We start from the raw sequence: 26,632 nt of genomic DNA, 5'->3' as shown, positions 1-26,632 counted from the left end.
GGCACTGCCCACTCTTCCGTGGCGTTCTTTGGACCTCTGCTGGGTTGAGGGCTAAACGGGAAATGTGGGTGACTCACATGTTGTGCCAGGGGGTTGGCGGCTTTGGTCTAAGTCACCCAGCTAACCGCAGAGGCAGGGCAGGATGGCCGTCTTGTGGTCGATTTGGGGGCCTAGGCTGACCCATGCACACGGGCCCCAGAAAAGACCCAGAGCAGGTAGGCAGGCCCACTAGGAGGATACACAGACTACACCTCCCTCTCCGTGAGCCCCTGGGAAGAGCCGACCTGGGGCTGAAGTGGGAGACGGGGATACTGGCTGGCATTTCCTAAGGACTCACTCTTCACCAAGCACCATGCTAAAAGCTGAACATGCCTGACCTCATTTAATTATGGAAAGCACCCTTCAAGGTATATCTCATCATTCTCATTTCACAGATGACGAAATCAGAGCTCAATAAGGCTAATTTTCCCAATACCGTCTACCAAGTAGGTGGGCCAAGATTTGCACCAAGATAGTCTGATTCCAAAGTCCACATTCTTCCCACGACACATGCAGGGCCCGTCCAGACGGCCCACCAGGCAGGAGCCACAGATAAAATACCACACCTCCTCCAGCACACACTAAATCAGCACAAAGAGAAGCTGGAGGCTGGCAGAGAGCAGATCTTTATCAAGACACTTCAGGAACGGGAGGAGAAATATTTCCGCCCTTCTCCCAGCCGAAGGGTTGGCTGTGTTTATAAGATGAGACACGTTTTGAAGGGAGGGGAGTGCGGGTGCAATCTCAAGCGAAAAAAACCACCCACACCAAAATAAACCTGAAGGCAAACTGGGGCCTCAAGGATGTGGTTCCATTGCTTATGTGAGTGTCTGGGAGCCTGGGAGCGTGCGTGTCTGTGCGGGGGAGAAGGGCAGCAGGGGGCAGGGAAGGAGAAGCAGTGTCTTTGTCATCATACCCAGTGGCATTTATCAGCTCCGCGTTCCTCCCCAAACTTGCGCTTCTCCCGTTCTTACATTTCCTATTTTCTTTCGCCTGCTCTGGAGCAGAGAGCTAGCCTGCTTTAATGGACGAACACAGACTGTGGGGCCTGCAGACCTGGTTTTCCTCTCCAAATCCACCACCTGACTGAGTTGTCCAATAAACACACGCGGCATGAATGAATGGGGAAATAATTCCACCTCCCTGCGACTTGGTTTTCTCATCTGGAAAGATACATAGTCCTGGCCCCTGTGCTGCGGAGCAGTTGGGAGGATTAAATGAAGCTGAGTGCTTAGCGCAGTTGGCTGGCACAGAGCTGACGGCCCATAAATGTACGTTGCTTCGTTCAGTTTCTCAGCTGTAGCACTGCAGCATGTGGGGCCGGGTCATTCTTTGTTGTGGGAGTTGTTCTGTGCATCCTGGGATGTTCAGCAGTATCCCTGGCCTCCACCCAGTAGATGCCAGTAGCCCCTCCTGCCCCAGACATAACAACCAAATGTCTCCACACCTTGCCAAATGTCCACAGAACTGCCTCAGTTGAGGGATATTGGCTTAATGTAGTTAATGATGGTATCAGCAACAAGTAATATATTTGAAAGCACATAGTAGGCATTGATAGTAATATTCACATTTTTTTGAATGAGCAAATGTATGAATGAACATGTGAAGTAACCATGGATATAGTTCTGTACCTTCAAACTCTTGGTGGCAGGAGGAATACCGTCTACTAAGTTCTGGACTCCAGAAGATTGGTGGAATCACAGAGCGGGCTGGGCAGAGCATCTTGGTATCTCTGCTGCCAGCTGTTTTTTGGTGCAGACCTGGTACCCAGGGGGCTTCTCTGGTGGCTCAGAGGGTAAAGAATATGCCTGTAATGCAGGAGACCCAGATTTGATCCTTAGGTCAGGAAGATCCCTTGGAGAAGGAAATGGTTACCCACTGCAATATTCCTGCCTGGAGAAATCCCTGGACAGGGGAACCTGGTGTGGGCTTATGGTCCATGAGGTCGCAAAGAGTTGGACATGACGGAGCAACCAACATACTGGTGCCTAGTGGGATCTGCAGACGAGAAGTGACAGGTGAGTGAGGCTGTGAGTGAAATGAGGCTGAAGGAACTTTCCCTTCTGGGAAAGGGCAGTCCCAAAGGAATCTGCCTGCAGCAGTTGACGGCTTCAATTCCTGTGTATGAGATGTGATGGCTTGACTCACATGCACTCCTCAAAGAATCCCATCTCTTGCTCTTGGCCAGGCAGAGACATTGCTAGGAACTCCTCAGTGCTCCCTTATGTGGAGGAGGACACCCCCACAAGCCCTTTCTGACTCCCACCGAGAAGATGCCTTGCGACAGGGGCAGAGAGATGACTTCTGTTCTCGGAGTTCTTCCCCCCACCGCTCACCTTCCCTGACTCCTTCCTTTCCTTTTAGGCATGTACTGAATGACTGCCATATTATTTGATCCTACAGACGCAAATGCAACCACCATCCCAAACTGCTGAGTGTACTGAAGGGCAGGGACAAGAAACAGGAAGATGAGCAGACATTTAATGGCCGTGGGCGACACCCATGGAGCCCTGGTCCTGTTCTGGACGCGGACCTATGTGCTCTACCTGCACTGGCTCACTTACATGCAGCTCATGTAACTCAAGCCTGTGAGACAGAAACTTTCATTATTTCTAGTTGGCAGATGAAGCAGCAGGCATAGAGAGGTGGTGTGATTCCTACAATGCCACCCAGGTACCAAGGGACAGAGTCAGGAGTGGAACCAGGACATCTCTTAACCACTGTGTTCTCTACTCTGATAGCTGCATGATGGGGCTCCATGGAGCACACAAAGCGGGGGCGGGGGGCTTCCTGGAGGAGGTGATGTCAAGGCATCTTGCCAATGAGAAGGTGTTAGGTGGGCAAGGGGAAGGAAGTGTTCTAGTATGAGAGGACGGCACACAAAGTCCCAAGGTGAGAAGGCCACGGAGACGCATCAAGGTTCTAGGAGTAACTCACGCCCTCCCCGTGCACACCCCTGTCTCTGGCCTCAGCCTGGGCTTGGAAGCATGGGCTCAATGATCAGGACGCCTGCCTCTGGCCTGGGCTAGTCCTCCGGACACTCACGTGGATCCGCCCATTTGTCCTCCAGTCCTAGCCTGTGCTGTCCGATGTGGCTTTACAACCAGGACAGGGACTGGCGCTCCGCCTCCTGCCCGCATGGCCTTCCCACAGGCCTGATCTAGCCCCCATGCCTCGGCTCTCACTCGCCTCCTGGCCTTGGTCTGGGCTCCTTCTGTCGCACCTTGTTCTGTTGCCACTCACACCAGGTTGGGAATGGGCGCTGTTGTTGTTGTTGTGTGCGTGTGAGAATATGCACTTGTACGTGTGTTCATGTGCATACATGTGTCTAATATGTGCGTGTGTGCATGGTAGGTGGTGAGTATGGTATGGGCATGCCTGTTACAAGAGGTGCACACCACTCGATGGTCAGGTAGGGCCGAGATTTCATCACCTGTCATTTGAACTTACTTTTTAAACAACAAAGGAATCATACTGGTAACCCTGACACATATTCAGTAGATGAGAGCAAGATGCTTTCATCGAAGGAGGATGGAATTGGGGGACTGGAGTCATCGCCTTAGAGCTCAAAGGCACACTGCCTAAAAGCCACGAGGGAAAAATTGAGAGAATGACACTGATGTATAAAACAGCTCGTGGGAAGCTGCTGAATAACACAGGGAGCTCAGCTCGGTGCTCTGTGATGACCTAGAGCGGTGGGATTGGGGGTTGGGAGGGAGGCTGCAGGAGGAGGGGCTATATGTACCCCTACTGCCGACTCACACCGCCGTACAGCAGGAGATGACACACCATTGGGAAGCACTCGCCCTCCAATTAAAGATGTATATATTAACAAATTAGAGTCAACATTGCAGGGTCACAGACCGCCCTGAGAATCTGATGAGAGTAATGGGCCCTCTACACACACATTATGGACATACAGACGTTTGCAGAACATTTGTGGGGGCAGATCGTGAACCCTCCCGAATCCTGGAACATTGGTGAAAAATCTGGTGCATTCAGCTCCTGCCACATCCTCCTAGCGGGCGTCCCTGCCCCTCTGACTTTCCGAGGGAGAGGTATAAGATGCTGGCGGCTGCAGCACGGTGAATGACGAAACCCAGACAAGTCCTGTCACTGCTTCATCTGCTCAAGGAGAAGGGAGGCCCAGGATCTGGAAAGCACAGCCTTCTTGTACTCACATTCTTGGGACACGGGCATGGCTGTTAACGTGGCTCCCACACAGCCAGCCCTGGGCAGTTTGGGTGTCAGAGATGGTTGCTGCCTCAGTTTTCCACACTAGCTTAACGCCCGTGAGTTTCCCTATCTAGAATGCACAAAGGATCGGCAGCCAGGGTCTGATCACAGCGCTATCACTGGGTGATGCTGGGCAAACCACTTGACTCCGCTGGGCCAGCTTCCTCATCTGTAAGATCACAGCCTGTGGGGTTGTTAGGATTACTAGCTGAGCTCAAAATGGGTGCTGTATATATGAAAGTTCTTTGTACCTCAAACCATTGAGTTCAAGGGGGTTCTTAGTATCTTGGCATTCAGAGAATGAATGACCAGGAGATTTATACTGAGAGAGCTACCTTCTGGACTGGAACCAGGGAGGAAAGCAGAGACCACTTTGACTTAAAGGGGACAAATTGATGCCTAAGGGGTAAGGGTTCGTTCAGGGTCATCTCTCGGTAAGTTGGGATAACCGGAAGCACTCACAGCTTAGGGATGTAGCTCTGGATGATCCCAGCAACATCCAGGGGTCCTGGGCTCATCGGCCCTCTCTAAGGGCTCCCATCCCTCAGCCTCTGGGGCAGCTCCTTACCACCACGCCCCTGGCTCTCTGTGCTCAGGTGGGGGCTCTGGTCTACCACGTAAGATGCAAATCAGCTTCCGAGTTCAGAGCCAGGGGAAAATGAGAGGGCTCTTCATTGGGTCTGCCTGCTGTTAATGAGCCGATCTGGGGGGAAGGACCGAGTGAAAACGAGGACTCACTACCCAGAGTCACCAGAGTGTTTCGCACAGCCGGGCCGATGTCTGCGTTTTATGTGGCACTCAGCCTGCTGGTGCCTGGGGCCCACAGGCAGGTTTATGAGATTAAAGCCCAGTGCCCAATAAATAATTTAGCAGCTTACTGCAAAAAAAATACACGCGGTATAATAGCTACTATCTCCAGCAGCCTGATGTGTACAGACATTTTAAATGCACACCACTTTCATCTGCTTGTATCCATTTGATGTGGGGTCTGGAACCAGAGGAGGAGGAGAAAAAGAGCATCACCTCCACCCTCTGTCCATGTCCTGCCGTGACGACGGGGTTGAGGGTGAAGAACACTCTTCCACGCACTCATTATTCAGGGCTTTGCTGGCAGACCTTCCCCACCAATCACCTCCTTCTATCTCTGCTCCGTTCTTTGCTTGCAGTGGCTGTTTGTGCGTGCAGAAAGAATCTGAAAGCTCCACCAGACCAATTATTCATTCAGAATTTGGTTTTCTTCTCCCAGGGGTGCCTTTTATGGAGCAAAGCTGGCTCCAGGTGTTGGCCCCTGTGGCGTCACAAGCAGCTTGTGTGTGGGTGCCGCTTCAAGCCGAAATAAATAAATATCACCTCCAGGACCACCAGAGTCCTGGCTGAAGTTTTAATGAGGCAGAAGTTGGCAGTGATTGATTGGGAAGACTAGGTCTTGGGCGTAAAGGAGGGTAAGAGGACTGGAGAGGGGAGAAGGGAGAAGGGAGGGGCTGGGGTGGGTGTCCCAGGGACACGGGGTGGCGGAAGGCAGAGACACTTGCAGGCAGTGGCTCCAAGATCCAGCAGCATCAATGGCACAGGAGTGGCACGGAGTCATCTGTGCAGCAACATGAGCTGGCAGTGGAAAATGAGGCCAAAGGGAACCATCCTCTTCTTATTGGAAAGTTTACCGGTTCTGATCACAGTTCAGGGACAAGGGGCTTCCATGGGAATGAGGGAGCGTGGTAGGATTTCTCTCTGGCTTTTGCAGAAATCCGGGACTGTGGCATCCACTTCTGCATCAGTCCCTTGCTTCTCCTTCTGTGGGCGGCAGCTACCCCAGACCCACTGATCCCCCTAGCCCCTACTCTTTGTGTCTCCTTGGCCTTGGATACATTTACTGCCCGTGGCTGTGGTTTATCTCCCATTGTTTATGGCCTGGGACAGGCTGCCTACAAATAGCTCCCCAAAGAGTGGGGAAATGCAGGCATCTGCCATTCTGTGAAGCTCTTTCCAGAAATGAAAAGGACAGTCATAAAATATTGCAATGGTGGTGGGGGGGTAGGGGTGGAGGGTAGGTAACATGCGTCATAAAAAGCGTAATGGACTAATGCTAATACACAGACTGGCTGCAGCCCAGGGGTGTCTGCTGAGCTCAGACATAAATATTGGGGAGGCACCAAGGAGACAGATTTTTTATTTCTTTGATTTGATGGTGGGGGGAGGTTGGGCATATGTCTTCCTCTGTTTCTCTGACTGTGGCCATTCCTCTGGGGAGACCCACAATCTGTCTGGGACTGAAGCTACTCTGTGTTTTATGGATTCCAGAGCAGGTCGACTCTTGGGAAGACTGGAGGTTCAGCAGCACTTGTGGGAGCATCACCTCACTGGGTGAGCCCGTGGGGGCTTCGCTTGCACCATTCAAGATCTTGCAAGTGACAAGAGGCCACAATGGGATGAGCGTTAACTGTGCCTGTTGTGCTTGAATGCATATGTGAGTAACTAGGTGCCTGCCCAACAACAAGCTAATTTAAAGAATTAAAGGGACTGATATATGCTCTCTGCTTGGTGGGAACCAAAAGAACAGTGGCTCCCTCAACAATACCCCAACACGAATCTCTATCCCTCTCAACTTCAGGCACAAAGAGTAAAATAGTTGTTTACTAATTTGTGACAAATTCAGGTACTTGAGGACTGAACCAAGCACACTGTTTTCCAGGCTTTTCTATCAGTCATCCTCTGGCTAATGTTGGCCACTGGCCCCTGCTGTCTGCCTACACATTTACCTGGCCATATGCCTGCACACAGAATGGGTAAATGTACCCTGGAGGTGTGGGCTGAACCCAGAACTGAGTAAGACTCCTGTACGAAAAAGAGCCTCCATTCCAGGTGACGCTAAGGTGCTCTCACCCCTTTCTCTCTGCCTCGAGGCACTAAGCACCGGGGAGCCATGCTGGAACTCAGGGCCCCTGAATACCCAAGGATGTGTTCAGTCCACCTAGGACTCTGGGTTACTTGAGAATAAAGAGAAACAGCAGAGACTTGGGTGTCTATGGTGGGGTGAGGAACCCCTGTTCAGCCTTCTCGTGTGTAGTGAGCAAAAGATCAAAGGCATTTGGAATTGATGCTGCAGCTCACCATTCGTTTGGAGGAATCAATTTTCCATGTGCTGTCCCTGCGAATAGGTGGGAAACAGAGCGGCGTTCTTCCGAAAGCCGTGGGTACCAAGAGCCGCCTCTTCCCGTCCTGTACATCCAAGCATGTACGTGAGAAAGGGGAAGGGAAGTGGGGACTCTCATTAGGTACAGAAGCCCCGTGATAAGCAGTTCAGACACTTCTTTAAAATCATTATGATCCTTACGAAGTAGATGTTACTATCCCTGCTTTAAAGATGCGAACTTGCAACTCCAAGTTTCCAAGAGGTTACGTAACTTAGCTAAGATCACAAATTTAATAAATGGGAAGGTTAGGATTTGAACTGAAACCACTGTCTTCTCACAAGGACTTAAAAACATGAAAGGAAAAAAAATCAATAAATTATGATAGGAAGGAAAAATTATTTTCAGGCTGAAGGTCAAATGGGCAGGGACTAATGCATCCCTTATGCCGACTGGTGCACATTGCTATTCCCAGGGGCCAGGGCCTGTCACCACACGTGTCGTTGGAAAAGGATTAGAGGACCCTTTCATGCACCATGACACATGATTACTCAGAGGCTGAATGGGGGCATCGGGTCTCGAGTGCTGACCTGGGGACCTCATGATAATAAAAGACGGGGCTCCTCAGTCAATGGACCTGCTGGAGGTTTACCCGGGAAGGCATCTCATCACGCTGGACAGCTCGTCCTTTCCCAGCAGGCTAGCAGTGGGCTCTTTTAGGTGTGAGGTTCACTGGTGCTCTCTGGATGGGAGCCCTTGGAATCAGTTATGAGTGTGTGTGTGTGTGGGGGGGGGGGGGTCATGCTTACTAATCGCCCTAGAAATGCGGCCAACTGGGACTCTCAATAGGGGTTTGGCTCAGCCCCTTCCAGCCAAACTTGGGGCATACCGAGACACTTTTCTTCCCTTGGTTGGTTCATATCCCTCTCAACGTCTGAAAACAAAATTACCAGAGTACCTTAGCCTAGTCCCTTAGCCTAAACTAACTAGAACTAGGTTAAACTTAAGGAAGACCTTCCTGACTCTCTGCAGCTGGACCATGAGCAAGCAAGTTGGCTCTGGAATATCCTTTCCCAAAGACTTGGAAGTGCGAGAGACATACCTAATTGCTGCCCACAGCCACAGGGCAGGGGAGAACCTTCCCGCCAGCCTCACCTTTGCTCGCTGGCATTTTAGTAAAGGCCCAATACAAATATAGAATGTATAATTTTCGCGTCATTCTTGGCAAATCCCAGGTGCGCCCCATTAGCAGAGTTCCAAGGATGCCATTTCTATCAAGAAAAAGACATGCCGCATCGTAGAGCTTAGCTCAGGGCCCTATTAATAGCAATCCTAATTATATGGCTGCAAATTTAATTCATAGCAATGATTAGTGTCAGAATCAAAGGCATCAGGCATCAATATTGATGGAACTGCATAAGCTCCGTAAACAGAGAACAAGCATTGCGACCCACCCACCCACCACCCCCCAGCAGTGGCTTGCTGTTAACTATTGCACTAAATGTCTCTTCCAATTTCTCCAGATCAAAATGACTCCATTGCTCAGAGTCTTCCTCCCCGCTGCCGAAACCTTTGCCCGGCCAGCTCCGAACGGTATGACGGGCACACAAAAGACCCCAGACAGCGTCTTTGAAGGAAAGCTGGGGGGCTCCAAAGGATGATGCGCTTGACAGCAGCGTGATGCCCCACGCTTGACACAGCTGCTCTTGGCCTCGTCAGTAACACTGCTTTGTGTCCCCTTCAGAAAGCTCATGGCAAACAATGATGCCTGGGGAAAGGGGGGTCAGCTGGGGACTGTGTGGCACAAAGGCGGCCACCCCATCCTCTGCAGTCTGGGCTGCGGTGGGTGGGGAGGGGAGGAAGAGGCCTGTGGGGGGGGTGGCACCAGGCAGCGTGTGCTGAGGGGACAGCTGCCGTGGCCCAGGCCTCCCCAGCACCTTGGCTGGGAAGAGGGCAAACTCGGTCCCCCCGACTCTCCTCTCGCAGCTCCTTGCAGCTCCCTTGGGCAGGTGGGGGGGTCACCGAGGAGCCAGCCGAGCCTTAGAGGAGGGCGGCCCAGGGCTCAGCGCTCGTGGTTCACTAAGCCCAGGTCTGGAGACAGACAGGTTCAGATTCCAATCCCAGCTTTCCACTTAGTAGCAATGGGGCTCTGGTTAGCTACCTAACTCTGCTGAGCCTCCCTCTGCTCATATGGAAAATGGGCATACTATTAATCCTTACCTTATAAGGGTATGGCGAGGCTTAACTAAAAAGCCACTTACTGCAGGGCTTAGCACCCGTGTGTGTGTGTGTGTGTGTGTGTGTGTGAGAGAGAGAGAGAGAGTGTGTGTGTGTGTGCTCGTTTAATTGTGTCTGACTCTTTGCAACCGCATGGACTGTAGCCCGCCAGGCTCCTCTGTCCATGGGATTTTTCAGGCAGGCATAGTGGAGTGGGTTGCCATTTCCTTCTCCAGGGGATCTTCCCGACACAGGGATCAAACCCGAGTCTCCTGTGGATTCTTTATCACTCCCCCACCTGGGAAGCACCCTACTTATCCTAAAATAACGATTCATGAGCTAATAGAAACCAAGAGAATCTGGGTCGTTGGAAGTAAAGCACGGTAATGGTACAAAAGTGGTAGCAATAACACTAGGGAGGGTCACGCTTGTAGATACAGTGGTAATAGCAACAACGGCTGCCGTTTATTGAGCATCTACTATGCACCAGGCCTGACAGAAAGTGCTTTACAGCCCCCGCGTCCGACGTGCATAGTGATCTTGCAAAGTAGCTTCAGTGGGTCCGTTGAGGAAACTGAGGTCTGCTCAGGATCACACAGTTTATCTAAGGCAGAGCTGTGCAACCCTAGGATATTAAGGTGGGCTTGGGAGCATGCGAAGCACAGCGGATGGTTCCATTTTAGTTAATAATACCAAGCTGTAAGAGCAGAACCAGCACTTCCCCCAGCCCCGCCTTGAGGAGGGGTCAGTACATACTGTTGGATGATGTGGGACTTGGAAAGCTCTCCCTGGTGACTAAGGCAGCTGGGTGGCAGTGTCCAGCAGGGTTAGATTAGTTTGGCCCGGCTGGCCTAGTCTTCTAAGAATTTTCTTTCCCATGATTAGGGCTGGGGGCAGGGAGCAGGATTCGCTTCCTCCATCTGACCTTGCAAACATGTCACTAAAAAGGAGGCTGATCTGACAGCTCCACTCCCCCAGGGAGTCAGAGGAGAAGTGGGCTTCGGGGGGCAGCCTCAAAGATGCTGGTAATAATAATGGAAGCACTTTTGTTGCCAAGCACCAGAGCAAGCACTTTTCATACAAGATTTCACTGTGTCCTTCCAGCAACCACGCAAAGTGTTTATTACTACTACCCACTCCACAGGAAAAAAAAAAAATGTGAGGCTCACAAGTTAAGTAACAATAGTAATGGTACTGAAATGCATATAAACTCAGCACCCCGCTTTTCATAAATTATTTTGTCATGCTCTATTTTTTCGTCATCACTTGTTATCTTCTAAATACACTGTAGATTGTGCTTTCTCATTATTTTCTCATCGGTCTTCCCATATTAAGGAATAATCTTCTCTAGGGCAGGCAGTGTTGACTTTTCACTACTGTATACCCAGCAAATGGTGCATAGTAGGCATTCAGTACATTTTTGTTCAAAAGCAAATGATTTCATTTAATTCTCATTACCGTCTCACGAGGCAGGTATTATAACTGTCTTCATTTTACACATGAGGAAACTAAAGCTCAGAGGTCAAACAGTTAACAGCTGGAGTCAGGACTGCACTCTGGAGGCTCAGATGCTCTTTGTTATGCAAACAGGCTCCTACCTGAGGGCAGGAGGGCAGGACCAGGGGGTCTTCGGAGGTCTTGTCCAACTTTGAGCTATTTGCCATGCTCTGCATCCACAAGCAGCCAGGGCTCAATGGTCCAGAAGGATGTACGTCGATGCGGTTTGTATTTTCCTAAAGATGCTCCGCAAACATTAGCACTGTGGCCTCTGAAAAATTCTCCAGAACCTATTTGGGCCACTTGGGTTCCGAGAGCTTGAATCAGGACCCTTGTGCTTCACCTGCTCTGAGACACAGCCTGGACTGCAAAGGGTTCCTCTCGGGGTGTGGTAAGCAGCCAGCTGAGCATGCAGCCTGGAGCCTCACGCAGGGCCTGCCCGAGACCAAGCACACAAGGAGGCACGCAAAAGGTACAAACAGTAAACGAATCTCTCCACTCTCCTTTCAGAATGGCTCTGGGAGATCAGGGCCTCTTCCCTGGAGCTCAGCTGGGGCTCCAGATAGAAACCCACAGCCCTCTCCCCGCTTGTCATGGTCAAGTAGGGGAGATGTTTTGGCCGGGGGCAAGGGTTTAGGGGGATTCTGTAAATATGCCCCCTTCCTTGTGCCAACCAAATGCTGCCTTTCCCAGCTTTCAGAAGACTGGTTCTCGGGACCCAAGAGGCCGATAAAACAACAAAACAAACAGCGAGTTTGGCGGCAGGAGCCTGGGCACGGAGCCAAACTCATTACTAGGGATGTGATGGTGAGCTCCAACCACCACCCCAACCTCCTCCGCGCAGGCCCTAGGGCAGGAGGAGAGAGTGTCTGCTTCCCACTGCCCCCAGCCTCTGGAGCTGCTGCTGAAAGGTCTCGGGGAGCCAGAGCATCGGCTCAGTGGTCCCAGGTCCCGGGACAGCCGCTGAGTCTCCTGCAACAAGAGCCGCGACCCTGGCTGTTTACTTGATCCAGGGTTCACACCAAGAGACGAGTGAATCATTTCCACTCCCAGGAATGAGGAATGAGTGGCTATTGTTCGGTGGCGTTGGCTCACAGAGAGGGGCATGTTTCTCAGCTTTGCATCCAACTTGGCTTTCCGTCCACAAGACAACCCCGCCCCACAAGGGAGCCAAGTCATAGGTTAGGAACGTCTGTGTGGGAGGAAGCCTAAATGCCAAGGTTTCCGTGTTGCTAACGGCAGGGCTGTGTAACCTTGGGCAAGATATTGAACATCCCGGGGGCTCCGTTTTCTATGTTTGGAACATGGAGCGGCGATGCAGGGAGCAGTCACCACCCTTAGTTGGAGTATTTGTGGAGGATGCAAAGAACTGTGGAAAGATATCTTACAAATAATCAGTGTTATCAAGTAACTGAGCCATCAGCCCTAGGGCCCGGGAGGCTTAAGCCTTCTGTGCTCCTGATGGAGCCTTTCCAGCTCTTAAGCTACTCCTGCAAGAAGCTTGCAGTTTTCCTGACTTGGCTCAGTAAATCGTCTGTGAGCTTACAAAGAGAAGAATAGGAATGGGAAGGGACGTCAGACGGGTTTCCTGTGGGCTGCAGACTGGAGGCCTTGCGCTGCTAGGTCCCATGGGGGAAGGCAGAAAGAATTTTCCTCAAGAATTTCACAGGCATTCTGGTGGCTGCCTTAGCCATCAGGAAAGAAGGTGGAGCTAAAAGAGGCCACAGCTCTCCCCAGATCTTGAAAAGGCTGAGTCTCTGGGGATTTGCCAAAATGTCCGGGAGTTCGTCCAATAAACAGAGGATTGGCATGGGGGATGGTGCTGGGGAGGGACGTCACCTGGGCCTTTGTACCTGCCTCCCTGCTGGAGGCAAGCCTGCCCGTGATGCAGGCGAGGCAGATGGCTAGCCGTGCTCTCCTGGGGATATACAGGTGACAGCAGCAACCCAGCTCCCTTCTCCCAGCTCTATCCACATTTCTGAGAGCTCAGCTCCACCCTCTTCCAAGCGCTGTTCACCAGCAAACAAACTCTCTTCCTGTCCTGGCAGTTCTCTTGTTTCTTAGACTCCTCACCCGCCTGCCCCTTCGCCCAGACCTGCACACCGCATCCCAACTTCCTCCCTCTGCAAAGCAGCCACGTGAACAGGAGTCACTCTTGGTGTCTGTCTCTATACCACTCCATGCAAATGCATGTCTGGCCTGGAGAAGGTACCTCTGAGACAAATTTCATGAGCACCTGAGGGGTGAGAGACAAGGGATCTGACCGCAGGGATGGGCGACATCTATGGAAAAGAGGGTCCCTGATCTCTAGGATGGTGACTCTCAAGAGGCGGGGACGCGTTAGCAGCCGCTCCCATGTTTGTCGGAGCAAAGCGGTGGGGTATATGAGGAGGGCCTTACGGGCTAGGTGAGGACGGGCCTCGAGCAGGAGGGGTGTCGCGGTGCAGGGACAAGAAGGAGAAGCAGGCCCCCTGCTCTTGGGAGGCCCTGGGGTTGGGGGGCTGGAGGAGGCCGAGAAAGGGGAAGCCAGGCCTTGAGGCGGTGGTTCCAGCAGGTGCGAATGAAGGAGAGGAACCAAGAGGTCTTTGCCCCAAGCCCTGTGAGTCCCGCCTCCTGCTCCTGGCGTCTCTTGCCTTCTCGGCTCAGCCCCTTCCCTCCTACAGCCCGTGGCCTGCCTCTGGGACTGCATGTGCCAACCCGGGACGTGGTAGACAAAGAGCTCGAGGTCCCTGTGGCCACAATCTTCCGTGTCTGTGCCGGGGGACCCCACGGCCTGCCTGCGGCCAGGAGGGGTGTCGGAAGTCAGCCGTGCCTAGGTCTGGGGGGTCCTGCTGTCTCTTCCCTGCCCTGCATCCCAGGCCAGCCCACCCTCGCCATCATCTGCACCCTGTCTCACCCTCTCTCTGGGCCAAGTGCCTCCCTGCTGACCCTGAGGGGCCTTTCTGCCACACCCGGAGGGTTAGCACAGACCCAGCAGGGACTTCAGAGCCCACACACCCCGGGGGCCTCGGCCTCCTGGCTCTGGACGCCTCATCTGGCCCCCCTTAACCCCCACTCCTACCGAAGGAGGCAGAGCCGGAGCGGTGTGGCATGAATGGAAAGTCACGTGCGTGGGGAAGGGCCCCTCCACAGCCTCCCTGATTGGGGGCCACCCAGGCTCTGCCCCAGTGTTTCCACTGAGACTGGGAGGTCATTTCCTCTTGAGTCAACCCTTTCTATGATGGGACAGTTTGGCTACAAGAAGCTTCTTCCTTACACTAAGTGGAAAGCTATTTTACCGGAAGCCCCACCTGGTGGCCCTCTGGTGCCCTTTGGGGCCGCACGAATCAGTCTAATTCATCTGGCACAGCTTAGCGGAGAAGCCCGAAGCTTGGGAAACCAGGTGATCCAGGTTCGAATCCCGGCCCTGCCACTTACTTTGCGTGCAGCCTTGGACACATTTCTTTACCTTTCTGGGTCTCCGTTTCCTCATCAGTAAAATGGAGGGCATCACAGCACTTACCCCATTGAGTGATGTAAAGATTAGATGAGTCAGGAGATAAAAGCTCTATGAACAACACTTAATAAGTGCTCAGTAAATCATACTGTGTGAAGAAAGCTGTTAGGTCCCCTCCTTTATTCTTCTTCCCTTGGGCTAGCAGCCTTTTAAACATATTCTCCAGAGAGCAAGACTCCCATATCCTTCCAGCCCTTGCTGAGCTCATACTTTTTAGTTGACTTAGCCCTCTTACAATGTTATCTCCAGTGCAAAGTGGAGCCACAACTTCTCAGGACTTGGAATTCGCTCTTTTGTTCGTGTGGTGAAGACTAATTAACTCCGCCGGATCAGACAGTTGGCTCACAAGGTCAGTGAAAATCCCAAGGTCCTTTTCACTTGATCCTCTTAGCGCCTGAAGCCTCAAGCCACTCTGCTTCTTGGCTTGCACCTCACCGAGTCCTCCAAGCCCCGCCAGGCACTCTAGACCTTCCTGACACATGCTTTGCATCTTCTCAATGTGGCAGCCGAGGTCTACAGGGGCCCTTTCTCCCACCCTCAACTCATCACTTTGTTTCATTCAGTCTTGGAGTAAATCCTGGTAAGCTTCCTCTTCCGGGAAGCCCTCCAGGTTAATCACCTGGTTGCAGCTGATATCTCTGGAACTGTTCCATCTCTGTGGGGGATTCTGGCCTGTCCTCTTATGGCCTCTACTGCCCTGGTCCTTAGGCTCTGCACGTATGACCCCTCTGGGTCCTGAGGTCTCGCCCTTCTTCTGTTTGTTTCCTCCGCGTGTTTGCAGCTCGGCAGGCAGTGGCCTGTCTGCACTGCTCTCTGCCGAGGGCTGGGTGTGAGCACGAACGTGACACAGCGCAGAGCAGTCCTTCGCGGTCCTGCCACTTCTAGCGAGTCTCTGCTTCCTCTAGCCGTCCCCACTCGGGACATCCTGTTCCCATGGGCGGCCATGGACGCAGTCCACGCGGTCTGACAGACGCCTGGCCAGGCAGGGAAGAAATGAGTGGCTCTGACGCACCCAGCTTCCCTCCCGTCTCCAAACTCTTGGCTATTTTTTTTTTTTTTTCTTTATTTTCCTTCCTGTGTTGAAAGAGCTTTGGGGCCTGGACCATGGTAGGGTTTCCTGGGGACATTCCACAGATTCCTCATGGGCCATTTCTCTGGGTAAACGGGAGGCTGGTGGGAGCTGGCATTGGTATCAGGTGCTTCCAAGGCATGTGGGTGGAAAGGAAGGGTGAGTCGCCCCAGGAGAAAGAGGGGCATTATGAGCTCATGGAAACAGGCAGAGAACAGCAAAGCCGAGAGAGAGGAGAAGGAGCCAGCCTGCAGGTTGGAACAAGCTGTGGGTGGCCACACCTCCAGCCTCGTCCTTGAACCCTGCAACTTGCCTCCTTAGTGACCTGTCTGCTGGGGTTCCTACAGGGCGAGGAGAGCCACCTGGAGAGCCTGGCTTGGAAAGGTGCCCCAGCAGCCCCCTGTCTGTGTGCACAAGATGCACAGAGGCAATGGGAAGGTGCGCGCAGGGCCCTTTGGGCCTCGCTGGGGGGTTCTGCCTTCACTCAGCCCTCATCCGTCCATTCAGAAAACGATAATTCCCTAACTCAGATCCAGAGTCCAGCAGAGTGAAGGTGCTAGCCCCTGGCTGAACCTTGTAGCAAGCCTGAACCCGAAGACTGTTCTCAGCCTCCACCCTCAGGCTCCGTGGCTGCCTCTTTATGTAAAAAGGGTGCCAACTTGGGTGTCAGGGCAAGAGGCAACTTGTCCTCATCTCTAAGCTTGGATGAGTCATTTTTCCTCTCTGGACCTCAATTTTCCTGTCAAATAACACTAGTGTTGGGCTAGATGGTCTCTAAGACTTCTCAGAAAAGGGTTCTATTTTTCAAGATAGTTTTGGGGCCCATCCCAGGAGGGAACATTTGATGAAAGGATGAGGCAGGAAGAAGGAAATAAATATGAATGAAGCATGACTTCCGCCTTTAATAGAACTTTTAAGAGAATAGAGACAGGGTCACAGGAATGATCCAGAAGAGAGACTGAAGGTTCCGGAAGGACAGGGAAAGATGCTGAGCACCAGCCTGGTTGTGGTTACTGCTGGCCTTAGAAAGTCCTTGTGCAGTTGAGATGGAGGTGGTCTCTACGGGCAGATGAAACAGTAAGAGGACCCCTCTGGGGGTATGTTTATACCCAAGGGCACTCGGCTTGACTAGGAAAGTTCGGGCTAGATTTCAACTCCCATAGACCCTTTGGCCCAAAGTCCCTGGGCAAAATCTACTCGACTGTATAGATAACCCTGTAAAAGGTAGCCAGCCTCAGAGTGTCCAAGTTGAACCCTGTGGATAGAATATACGCTGCGCTCAGTCGTTCAGTTGCGTCTGACTCTTTGCGACTCCATGGACTGCAGCTCACCCGGCTCCTCTGTCCATGGATTCTCCAGGCAAGCACTAGAGTCCGGTGTCCTTTCCTCCTCCAGCGGGTCTTTCTGATCCTATGCTGCTTTTCAGAAGTCAAAGTATAGTTGATTTATAATGTTGTGTTAAGTTCAGGTATGTGTGTGTGTGTTCGTTGCTCAGTTGTGTCCGACTCTTTACAATCCCATAAACTGTCCCCCTGCCAGGCTCTCTGTCCGTGGAATTCTCCAAGCAAGAATACTGGAATGGGTTGCCATTTCTTTCTCCAGGGGATCGATCCAACTCGGGGATCGAACCCGGGTCTCCCCCACTGCAGGCAGATTCTTTACCATCTGAGCCACACCAAACTGATTCAGTTTTAAATATATACATTCCTTTTCAGATTCTTTCCCAGAATATACCACTTTTAAATCCTAGTGGAATCTCAGAAGGCCAACCCCTTCTCTCTCCACTTTTGGAAAAGCAAACACAGGGACCACACGTACCCTCAGTCTCCTGGGCCTGAAACCAAGCCAGGGCCCACAGTCCCAGGCCAAGCAGAGGGCGCAGGGCTGGAAGAGGCAGGAAGCTCTCCCTTGAGTGAGGAAAGGCTTAAGGGGCTCTGGTACCATGAGAAGAAGAGGTCTGTTGGGTTCAGCACCTCCACATCAACCCAGACCAGTTTTTCTCACCTCGGTTGGCAGCAACTCAGAACAAGCAGAACACGGAACTTCCTCCTCAGGCTCCTTCCCTGCCACCCTCCTTCCCAAACAACACCTCTCCAGAGGCTCTAAATGGATTAGGAGGGAAGAGCTACAGGGTTGAAGCCAACATCAAGGTGAAATGCAGAGAGGTCTGGCCGGTGCCTTGATCCACAGGTGGGAGGACGGGGAAAAGGGGCAGGAGGAAGGGGTGAGCGTGGGAAAAAGGGATTAGCAGGGACCGGAAAGAATGCGGCGGCTGTAATCCCACGTAATGAACCAGACTGTGCTTCGTAGTCTCCACGCCCGGGGTGCTAGACAAGCAGGTACAAGCTGCCGGCCTCAGCCTGCCATGCAGGAGGCTTCCCGCGCTGCCAGCCCCAGAGGGCCAATGCCCTCCTGCAGGCAGAAGTGCCCAGGGCAGGTACACACGTGTGCACACACACACACACAAGGGATAAGATGTCTACTTCCTCCTGGGTCCTGGGGGTGGGGACGGAGGGGCAGGGAAGGGCCTGCGATTGCAGGAAAAGGAAAGACAGGGGAATGGCCTTTAAGCCAGGCATGTATACCATCCCAGAGCTGCACCCCATTTACTGAGAACCAGAATCCATCATCTGCTTCAACCAGCTGCTTGGGACTCAACAAAGACTTTTGCTCAACTCTAGAAGCTGTGGGGAGGGATTTGTGATGTGAGCCATTCATAATATAGATAATCAAAAAATCAGTTCTACTTGATTTGAAGATACCATTTGTTTTTTCTCCTTTAGCCAGACACACCTTCCTAATTCCTTGGTGTTTCAACAATATTGAAATATGTGTATATTCCCAAAACATTCATTGACCAACAGCTAGAGGAAGAAGCTGGAAGATAAACCACGAATTACCCCCTAGTGCCATCCCCGTTTTAACTGCCACCACCCCAAGAAAACCGAGTTGCCTCTAGTTACAGCATCGCGACATCCAGGCTCAGACCCTTACCTTTTTCAGCTTGCCGCTTTTTGTCCCCACGAACACCACGCTGTAGCCGTTGTAAACGTAGGAGGCCACTGAGGTCATGCGGTCCCGGCTGGTGGCATACAGGGTCAGGCCCTCCACTGGGACCGAGCCTCCAAGTGGCTGGTTGATGTCCAGTCCACAGAAGTTGTCATCGATGGGCACCGGCTGGAGAGAAGGGGAGGGACCGGGGGCGAGTGTCAGCGGGGGTAGGGCGGAGTCACCCCACACCAGCCCAGCCTCTGCGGCCACCAGCCTGGGACACTGGGCCTCGGAGAAGTGCAGGCATGGGGACTACCGTATGCTGTCTGCGCAGACCCACACACCCACCCCGTGAACCCACACTGGCTCCAGTGAGTCCAGAGAGAGGACCCAGCAGCTTTCTTCCTCCTGCACCCTCTGCCACCCAAAGATCACTGGTGGCAGTTTGCAAAACTGATCGCTGGAACTCATGTCCTTGTCATTGAAACTCCCTGTGGCCATTGGTGGGGCTCTTTCTGTTTAGACAGTGAGGATTCAGTCTAGAGGCGGCAACCTCACAAGATTCTTACAGCCTGGAGGGGGCTCCTTATTTGTTTCCTGGACTGCAAAGTCCTGCCTCTGGGCATGAGGAATTTTCAGCCATTCCACATCCAATACTGGGGATAGACTGAAAACAGTTATCGTAATACTGAACAGTGCCTTATACTTTGGAAAAGCCACTTCATCTACATGAATCTCAGTTTTTTCACGTGTCATACTACCTGCCCATCTACATGAGCGAGTCACTGGGGAGGAAAGGAAACGATGCCTGCAAAGATTGGTCACGTTGTACAGTGAGTTTCAGGCTTCCCTTATGGTTCAGCGGGTAAAGAATCCACCTGCATGCAATGCAGGAGACATGGGTTCTGCCTGGCTCTGGCAGATCCCCTGGAGGAAGACATGCAACTCACTCCAGTATTCTTGCCTGGAGAATCCCATGGACAGAGAAGCCTGGTGGGCTACAGTCCCTGGGGTCGCAAGAGTCGGACACGACTGAGCAACTAAGCACAAGCACGCAGCGATTTTCACCTTCGTCTTTAGAGGTCTTCGATGGAATCTGGGTCGATTCTGAGGATGAAGACCTTCCCGTTAGCAGCCTTTTGCAGGGTGTGCTTGTATAAAGAGTATCTATCAGGAGAGACTGGGGCACTTCAAAAGGAGATGGCCTTGAGCAAGTGAAAAAATAGCTGGAGAGAAAGATTTCTACCCTCTGCCCTACCTCTGTGTGGCTCTGTGAACCTTAACTAGTAACATCCTCTTTAGGAGCTTTTAAATTATTTCCAAGATCTCTCTCAGCTTAAAAAAGAGAAGAAGAAGAAGAAAACAGACTGCATGCATCCCGAGGCCAGGGCCTGCTAAGGAGCGCGCATTCTCTGCACTGTTTGGCCTGGGGCTGGCCATGACGGGTCCTCTGAAATGGCCTGGCTGATTACACAACAGGGGACCCTTTGGGGAAAAGTTGCCAACTCTGGGCCTGAAAGAACACTGAGCCCTGTTGCAGCTGTTCCTTCTGGGTCTGGAAAGGCATCCCGGGGAGGAAGGAAATGATGGTCACAGGAAGCATGGAAGGCATGGTGGAGAGACGTGTTCCCATCACGCTCCTCCTCTCAGCCACACCAGGGAAGAGCAGGCTGACTTACTGGCCCCTGACAGCCTCATTTCCTAGGAAGAACTGGTGTATCAGCGTTTTTTTTTTTTTTTTTTCTTTTTGATAAAACAGGAACTTCCCTTCCATTCCCTGTTCAGATCCAAAGGGAACAGTGCTTGCATCCTTCTGATTCCTTGGTGTTTCGTAGAGATCTGCTGTTCCAACAAGCGAATCGTGGCACTACGCTTGTGTGTGGTTGTGTGTGTTTATTCTTTAGGAAAGGAAACTTGAGTCTTAGGTTAAGGATTACCTTGAACTCTGGATTTTATGTAGCTCTGCACAATAGAAGGGATAAGTTTCTCAGGAAGGGAGTGAAGCAATGACCTGCTCCAGTCAGCTCAGGAGGGATGCCCATACATCTATCTCTGCATTTGGCGGCATCACACTAGTGGCTTGAAATCATTCACAGTGGGAGTATTTACACCAAGGACATTGGCAGATGCTTCTGATCAAGATCCCCCAGCCCCATCTCTTCCCTACCACATCCACTGCCTGCATATAACCATCCGTTTAAGACTCACCAGCACATCCCTGGAGCCAATGAGGGAAATTTCAAGCTCCCTAGAAAGGCAGGTCAGAGGACTCAGCTACCACTTTTTACATTTTCTACTTCTCTTTCTCATCCCTATGCTGTAGGCACAAGTGTCCCAGTAAAGAATCAGAAAATCTAGATTGTAGCCCTGCCTCTACCCCTAGCCAGACGGGTGATCTTGATCTGTCACACACCCTCTCTGAGTCTAAATGTTCTCAACTGTAAAGGAAAAGGATTGGAGCAGGCAATTGTCAAGCTGCCTTTCGGCTCTGAAAGTTCTTGATTTCACGGCCTTGCTTTCTTTCCCAGTCTCTCCAGGGACCAGTAAGGCTGCCGAGCCTGGGCTCAGACATAACCCAAGCCAGCTTCTGAGAAATGATGACAGAAGCCGAACACTTGGTGATTTTGAATTTTTCTATATCCCTCCTGCGTCTAGAATCCCCAGATTGGGAGGGAAATGGCTTGTTCTGAGCCTAAGCTGCCAGGATTGGCCAGCATTTCTTTCTCTCTTCTCTAAGTTGTCAGATATTCTCAGACACCTGCTGCCGTTTACTTTGTCCAGAAAGGGAGAGCCTGAAGCATGGCTTTCCTTAGGAACATCATGGCTAAAGGCAAAGAGCTTGGATTCAGAAGTCCTATGGGCCAAACCACATCCAACCCCCTGCTGTGCCATTCTGTTGTATTGATGTTAGCAATTGAGTTTTGGGGATCTTTATTCTTCCATCTGTCAAACATCCTTGCTTTATAGGGTCATATTAAGGATCAAGTGAGATAACCCTTAAGTTGGCCAGCACAGCCTTTAGGACAGAGCTGCTATTCAGTGAGTGAGGGTCCCCTTCCTTATTTCTTTTCTGGGAACAGAGCTCAAAATCTTTTATCTGAGAGTTTCCTGTGAGTCCAGAGAGCATGTTAAAATTAAGCCCTGGGACCTCTGCTTCTCTCACTCACCCTTATCCCCCTTTGAGGCCACTGGAATGCCTCTGGGTGCCCAGGTCTGGGACTATAAGGACGGTAAGGGGCCCTTCCTGTTGCCCCCCACCCCACCCCTACTACCCAGGCGGCCCCAGCAGAGTCTGATGCTCAGGGTGGGCGTGGTTAGTGCGGGGCTCTTCCCTCCGAGCCCTAGCCCACCTGCTGTCCCCCGCCTTTGCGGCCCTTTGGGGCCCTTTGCTTACTAGCCCGGGCTTGTCTCTGCAGACTGGGGAGTCCCGTGAGGGTGTGGGCTCTTCCTCCTTCCTCTGGCTCAGAAGCAGGCAGGAATCAGCAGTTTCCTCCTGACAAGGCCCCCTCTGGGCAGTGGGAACCGGGACAGACTCTGCAAGGCGTTAACCCTTTCATTCCCTTTCCTCTTCTCTCTTTTTTTAAGTGCTTGAGGGAATTTTATTTATTCATTTAACAAAACTGTGGTGGGCAGCCTGCTGTGCTGACTGAAGGCCATTTCTTCTTCTTTTTTTTTTTTTTCGGTTGTCAATCTGTATTTTTGTTTTATTATCTTTTAAATTTATTTTTAATTGGAGGATAATTGCTTTCAATACTGGGTTGATGTCTGCTGTACAACAACGTGAATCAGCCACAAGTATACATATATACCCGCCCCCAGGAGCTTCTGTCCCCACATCCAAGTCATCACAGGGCACTGGGCTGAGCTCCCTGGGTTATACAGCACCTTCTCACTAGCTGTCTATTTTACACATGGCAATGTATATATCTCAATGCTACTTTCTCAATTCACTGGGGCCATAGGTTATAGAATTTCAGGGCTGTAAAGAACTTTGGAAACTATCTAGCTCAACCTCCTCATTGTATAAAGGTAAAATAACAAGAAATGAATGGTTCTTTAATTAATATATAGCTGTCATTTATTAGATGCTATGTGCCAAGTATTGTGCTAATACATACTTTTTCTATTTAATCCTCATAAAAACAGACTTGCTATTTCTATTGTTAAAATAAAAATACAACTCAGATCAGGTACGTAACTTGCCCAAAGTCACACGAGTGGTAGGACTGACTTGTAAACACAAATCTGTTGGAATTCCAGGCCTGTGGCCTTAACTACTGTTCTACTGGACCAAGAAACTGACAGCAGGAACAGAAGCATCGTCTACGTGTGATTTTTTTTTTTTGCTTGCTTTAAGAAGTGGCTTTTGGTCCCAGTAGCAGACACTCCCTCTTCAGGGGTTTCAAAAGGCAGCCATACGGGTCACTTGGTGTCACACTGATCCCCAGGCTGCAGATCTCGAGTCCACAGGACTTTGCACAGAAATCCATCTTAGAATTTGTCACACTGCATAACAGTTAACTAATCATGGCCAACCTAACACGCCGGGCATGGTGTTAATCTTGCCACATCTGATCATCCCGTTGAAGTAGGCATTATGAGTCCCACCTCACAGATGACCATGTAGACACACTAAGCTACTTCTGAAGCCAGGAAGTAGCACAGATGGAATCTAAACTCTGAATGCCAAACTCTTCGGCATTACACACACGCTGCTTGCTATTTTTATCTCTCACTCTCTTGCCCATTGGATTATGATACGTTGGAGAGTAACAATCATGTCTTTTTTATGTCTGCATTCCCAGTGCCTAGTAGGGTGCTGGGCACTCGAGAGATCTTTGATACTCTCTTGCTGAATGGATGGACGGAGGGAGGGATAAAGGGAAGAATGGAGGGGTGGATAGATGGATGACATGACGGATGGATGGACAGACTGATGGATCGTGGTGACCACCGAGATGGCGGCCTTCTGATCCTCTCACAGGACAGGGCTCGCCACTGACTTCCTCATCTCTTCCATCCTCAGGTCTGGACTCTGAACTCCCCTTCCTCTCCTCCTTTCCCTCTGCCGGGTCGCCTGGTTCTTCTTCCCTAGCTTTCAACCTATCAGTCACGCTTGACCCCCTTTGCCCTCCTCCAGCTCCTCCAGCCTCCATACCTGCCTGCCTCCTTTACCCCTCACTGTGGCCGGCAGGGCCCTGCGTGGGCAAGACGTGGTCCCTGTTACCCCTGACCGGCCTCCTCTCCAGCCACAATTTCTGCCGCATGCCGAGGTCCAGCTGCAGTGGCCGCCTCGCTCTTCGTCAGGCGCTCGGGGCATGCCCGGCATTCTCTGCACTGCTGTTCCCGCCCACTCTGGAACGCTCTCCCCAGATACCCACACAGCTGGCTCTTCCTCATTCTTTGCTCAGATGCTGCTTTCTCAATGAAACAATCCTCTTGGGTCCTGCCTCTCCCCATTCCCTGCTTTATTTTCTCTCTACAGCAACTGTCACCACTGGAGCGACTACCCGTTTTATGTATTTCTATGTCTTGCCTCACTAACGAAGTGAGTAAGGGGCTTTCTCTGGTGGCTCAGACGTTACAGAATCTGCCTGCAGCGCCGGAGACCCAGGTTCGATCCCTGGGTTGGGAAGATCCCCTGGAGGAGGGCATGGCAACCCACTTCAGTATTCTTGCTTCGAGAATCCCCATGGACAGAGGAGCCTGGCGGGCTGCAGTCCATGGTTCGCAAAGAGTCGGGCACGACTGAGCAAAAGTCGTGGACACACACCCAAAAGCTCCATGAGGGCAGGTCGTGATGTGGTAGGGTTCACGGCTGAAGCCGGCAGCGCTTACGACACTGGATGGGATATATGCGGAATGATTCCGCAGGATCACAAACGTAGCTCAAGTGCATGAGCCTGCCACCTCCCTCATTGCAGGCTGCGACGGTCTGGGTTGTCCAGTAGCAAAGTCATGTCTGACTCTGCAACCCCACGGACGGTAGCCCTGCCAGGCTCCTCTGTCCATGGGGTTTTGCCGGCGAGAATACTGGAGCGGGTTGCCATGTCCTCCTGCAGGGGATCTGGGGGCAGGCGTGTCCTGAGCCGGCTGTGTGCCGGGGGCGTCCTCCTTACCGCCTTGGTGCATTGCACGTCCTTCCCCAGCAGCCAGTTGAGCTCCAGGTTGCCCTCGCCCTGGTAGCAGGACTGCAGGCGCTCCTTGATCTGCAGGTTGACTGCGCGGATGGGGAAGGCGCAGAGGGCGGAGTCATCCGGCGGCTGGTGGTACTGCTTCTGCCCTTTGGAGAAGATGGCGAAGAGCACGTCGTCCTGGCCGCTGATGTTGAAGGCCCGCGCCAGCGCGTCCCCGGGCTTGGCGAGGTAGGCGGCCTGCAGGAGGCGGTATTCCACCCCGGCCCGCGTGCAGCCGAAGGGCAGGGACACGTAGGAGTGGAACTTGGGGTCGTCCTTGCAGAGCCGCACGATGCGCGAGGTGTAGAAGAGGTCCCCGGCCGAGTTGATGGCCACGCCCTCGGGGGTCTCGGGCTGGACCGTCAGGAAGTAGACGAAGCCCCCGCTGGCGAAGCCGTAGATGTAGAAGATGTCGAAGTGGGCCACCAGGGCCAGGGTGTCGGAGGGGATCTTGATGAGCGAGGAGACGAAGTCGCTGTGCAGCTCGTAGTCAAGCATGGCGGAGGACTCGGGGTCGCGCGGCAGCTTGCGGCTGGACAGCGTGGGGAAGTAGTCCTGCTTGCCGTCCACGGCCGTGCCGATGAAGAGCTTGCCGTCCTCGCCCTCGGAGCGCACGATCACCCCGTACATCGTGCCCGTCTTGTTGACGCTGGATAGGTAGTGCTCCTTCTTATGGGACGGCTCCACCAGGATGAAGAGGTCGTCGAGCCGCAGCAGCTTGCACACGCCCTGGTACAGGCTGCCGCAGGCCAGCAGCCGGTTCTCCGAGTAGTCGATGATGAGCAGCTTGTTGACGTTGTTGGTCAGCGTGAGCACCTCGCCGCAGGGCTGCACGATCAGCGGCGGGTAGCAGGACTTGTTGTCCTCCTCCGGGCCTGTCTTGTGAGCCACCTGGATGGTCAGGTTGCCCGTCAGCTTGTACACGCGGTTGATGGCGCCCACGTACACCGCCCCGGTCCCGCGGTGCACCGTCAGGTGGTTGAAGGTCCAGTCGCGGTTTTCCGAGTGGAAGGTGCTGAACTGGGGCGCGCTGGCCGCCCGCGGCGCCAGCAGCACGCAGACGGCCGAGAGCAGGACCACAGGCCAGCCGTCCCCGTCTGCCGCCCGCGGCCCGGGCCTCCTCTGTTCCATCCTGAGCCGGCCGAGGGCCAGGACACAGGGCCTCCGATCTCTCGCGAACTCCGCCTCCCCGGCCTGGCCCTCACATGGTTCTGCAAAACACAAGAGGCAGAGCGGTCAGACAGAAAACAAATCCCTGGAGAACCGGCTTGCTTGACCCAGGAGCCTCTTCCTTCTGTATTTGGGTTTTTCTATTTTTAACATACATTCTCCCTCTTCGGGATGTTCAGGGAATCCTATTATCTATTTTGGTCTCCAGCTTTGACACTGTAAAATGCTTTTTTTTTTTTTTTTAAAAACTTTACAAAGCATCTCTATTTCTGTCCTCTTCAGAGATCGTTTTTACCGCTCAGAGAGGTTAACAGACCGAGTCCCCGCAGCCAGTGGATCCCAGTGTGGGGACTAAGGCCAGTCTTCCCACCCAGTTGCGAGGTTCCTCCTGCTCGCTCCCAGTCCAGTGGAAAACGCTCCAGCCTGTGAAACACCAGTGGTTAGGGAGGCCCTCTCCCAGGCTCTCCCTTCCGAATCTGGTGTCCCAAATAAAATTCCTTCTTATTTCAGCCGTCCACCCCCTCGCACTGCTGGTTTCCTCTTTCATGCTCCGTCCCCCACAGGGAAGGAAGGAGGGGAGCTGGTCATCTAACATTGCCTCTCACTGCCCTTC

The 26,632-nt window shown here is 52.4% G+C and overlaps 1 protein-coding gene across 2 annotated transcripts in view; it reads right to left on the bottom strand.

Annotated features, from left to right (window-relative positions):
• Positions 1-26,632, bottom strand: part of PLXNA2 (plexin A2) — a 228,314-nt gene that overhangs the window by 175,649 nt on the left and 26,033 nt on the right. For both annotated transcript variants that reach the window (XM_052654101.1, XM_052654102.1), the window contains exons 2-3: positions 24,793-26,060; positions 18,677-18,859 (exon numbers count right to left, since the gene is read on the bottom strand). In XM_052654101.1, coding sequence (XP_052510061.1) covers positions 18,677-18,859; positions 24,793-25,980 — 1,371 coding nt within the window. In that variant the 5' untranslated portion in view covers positions 25,981-26,060. The remainder of the gene's footprint in view (positions 1-18,676; positions 18,860-24,792; positions 26,061-26,632) is intronic.

Source organism: Budorcas taxicolor, chromosome 16 (assembly GCF_023091745.1).
Source record: "Budorcas taxicolor isolate Tak-1 chromosome 16, Takin1.1, whole genome shotgun sequence".
Taxonomy (NCBI): Eukaryota; Metazoa; Chordata; class Mammalia; order Artiodactyla; family Bovidae; genus Budorcas; species Budorcas taxicolor.
This window is presented reverse-complemented; position numbering and strand designations above follow the sequence as displayed.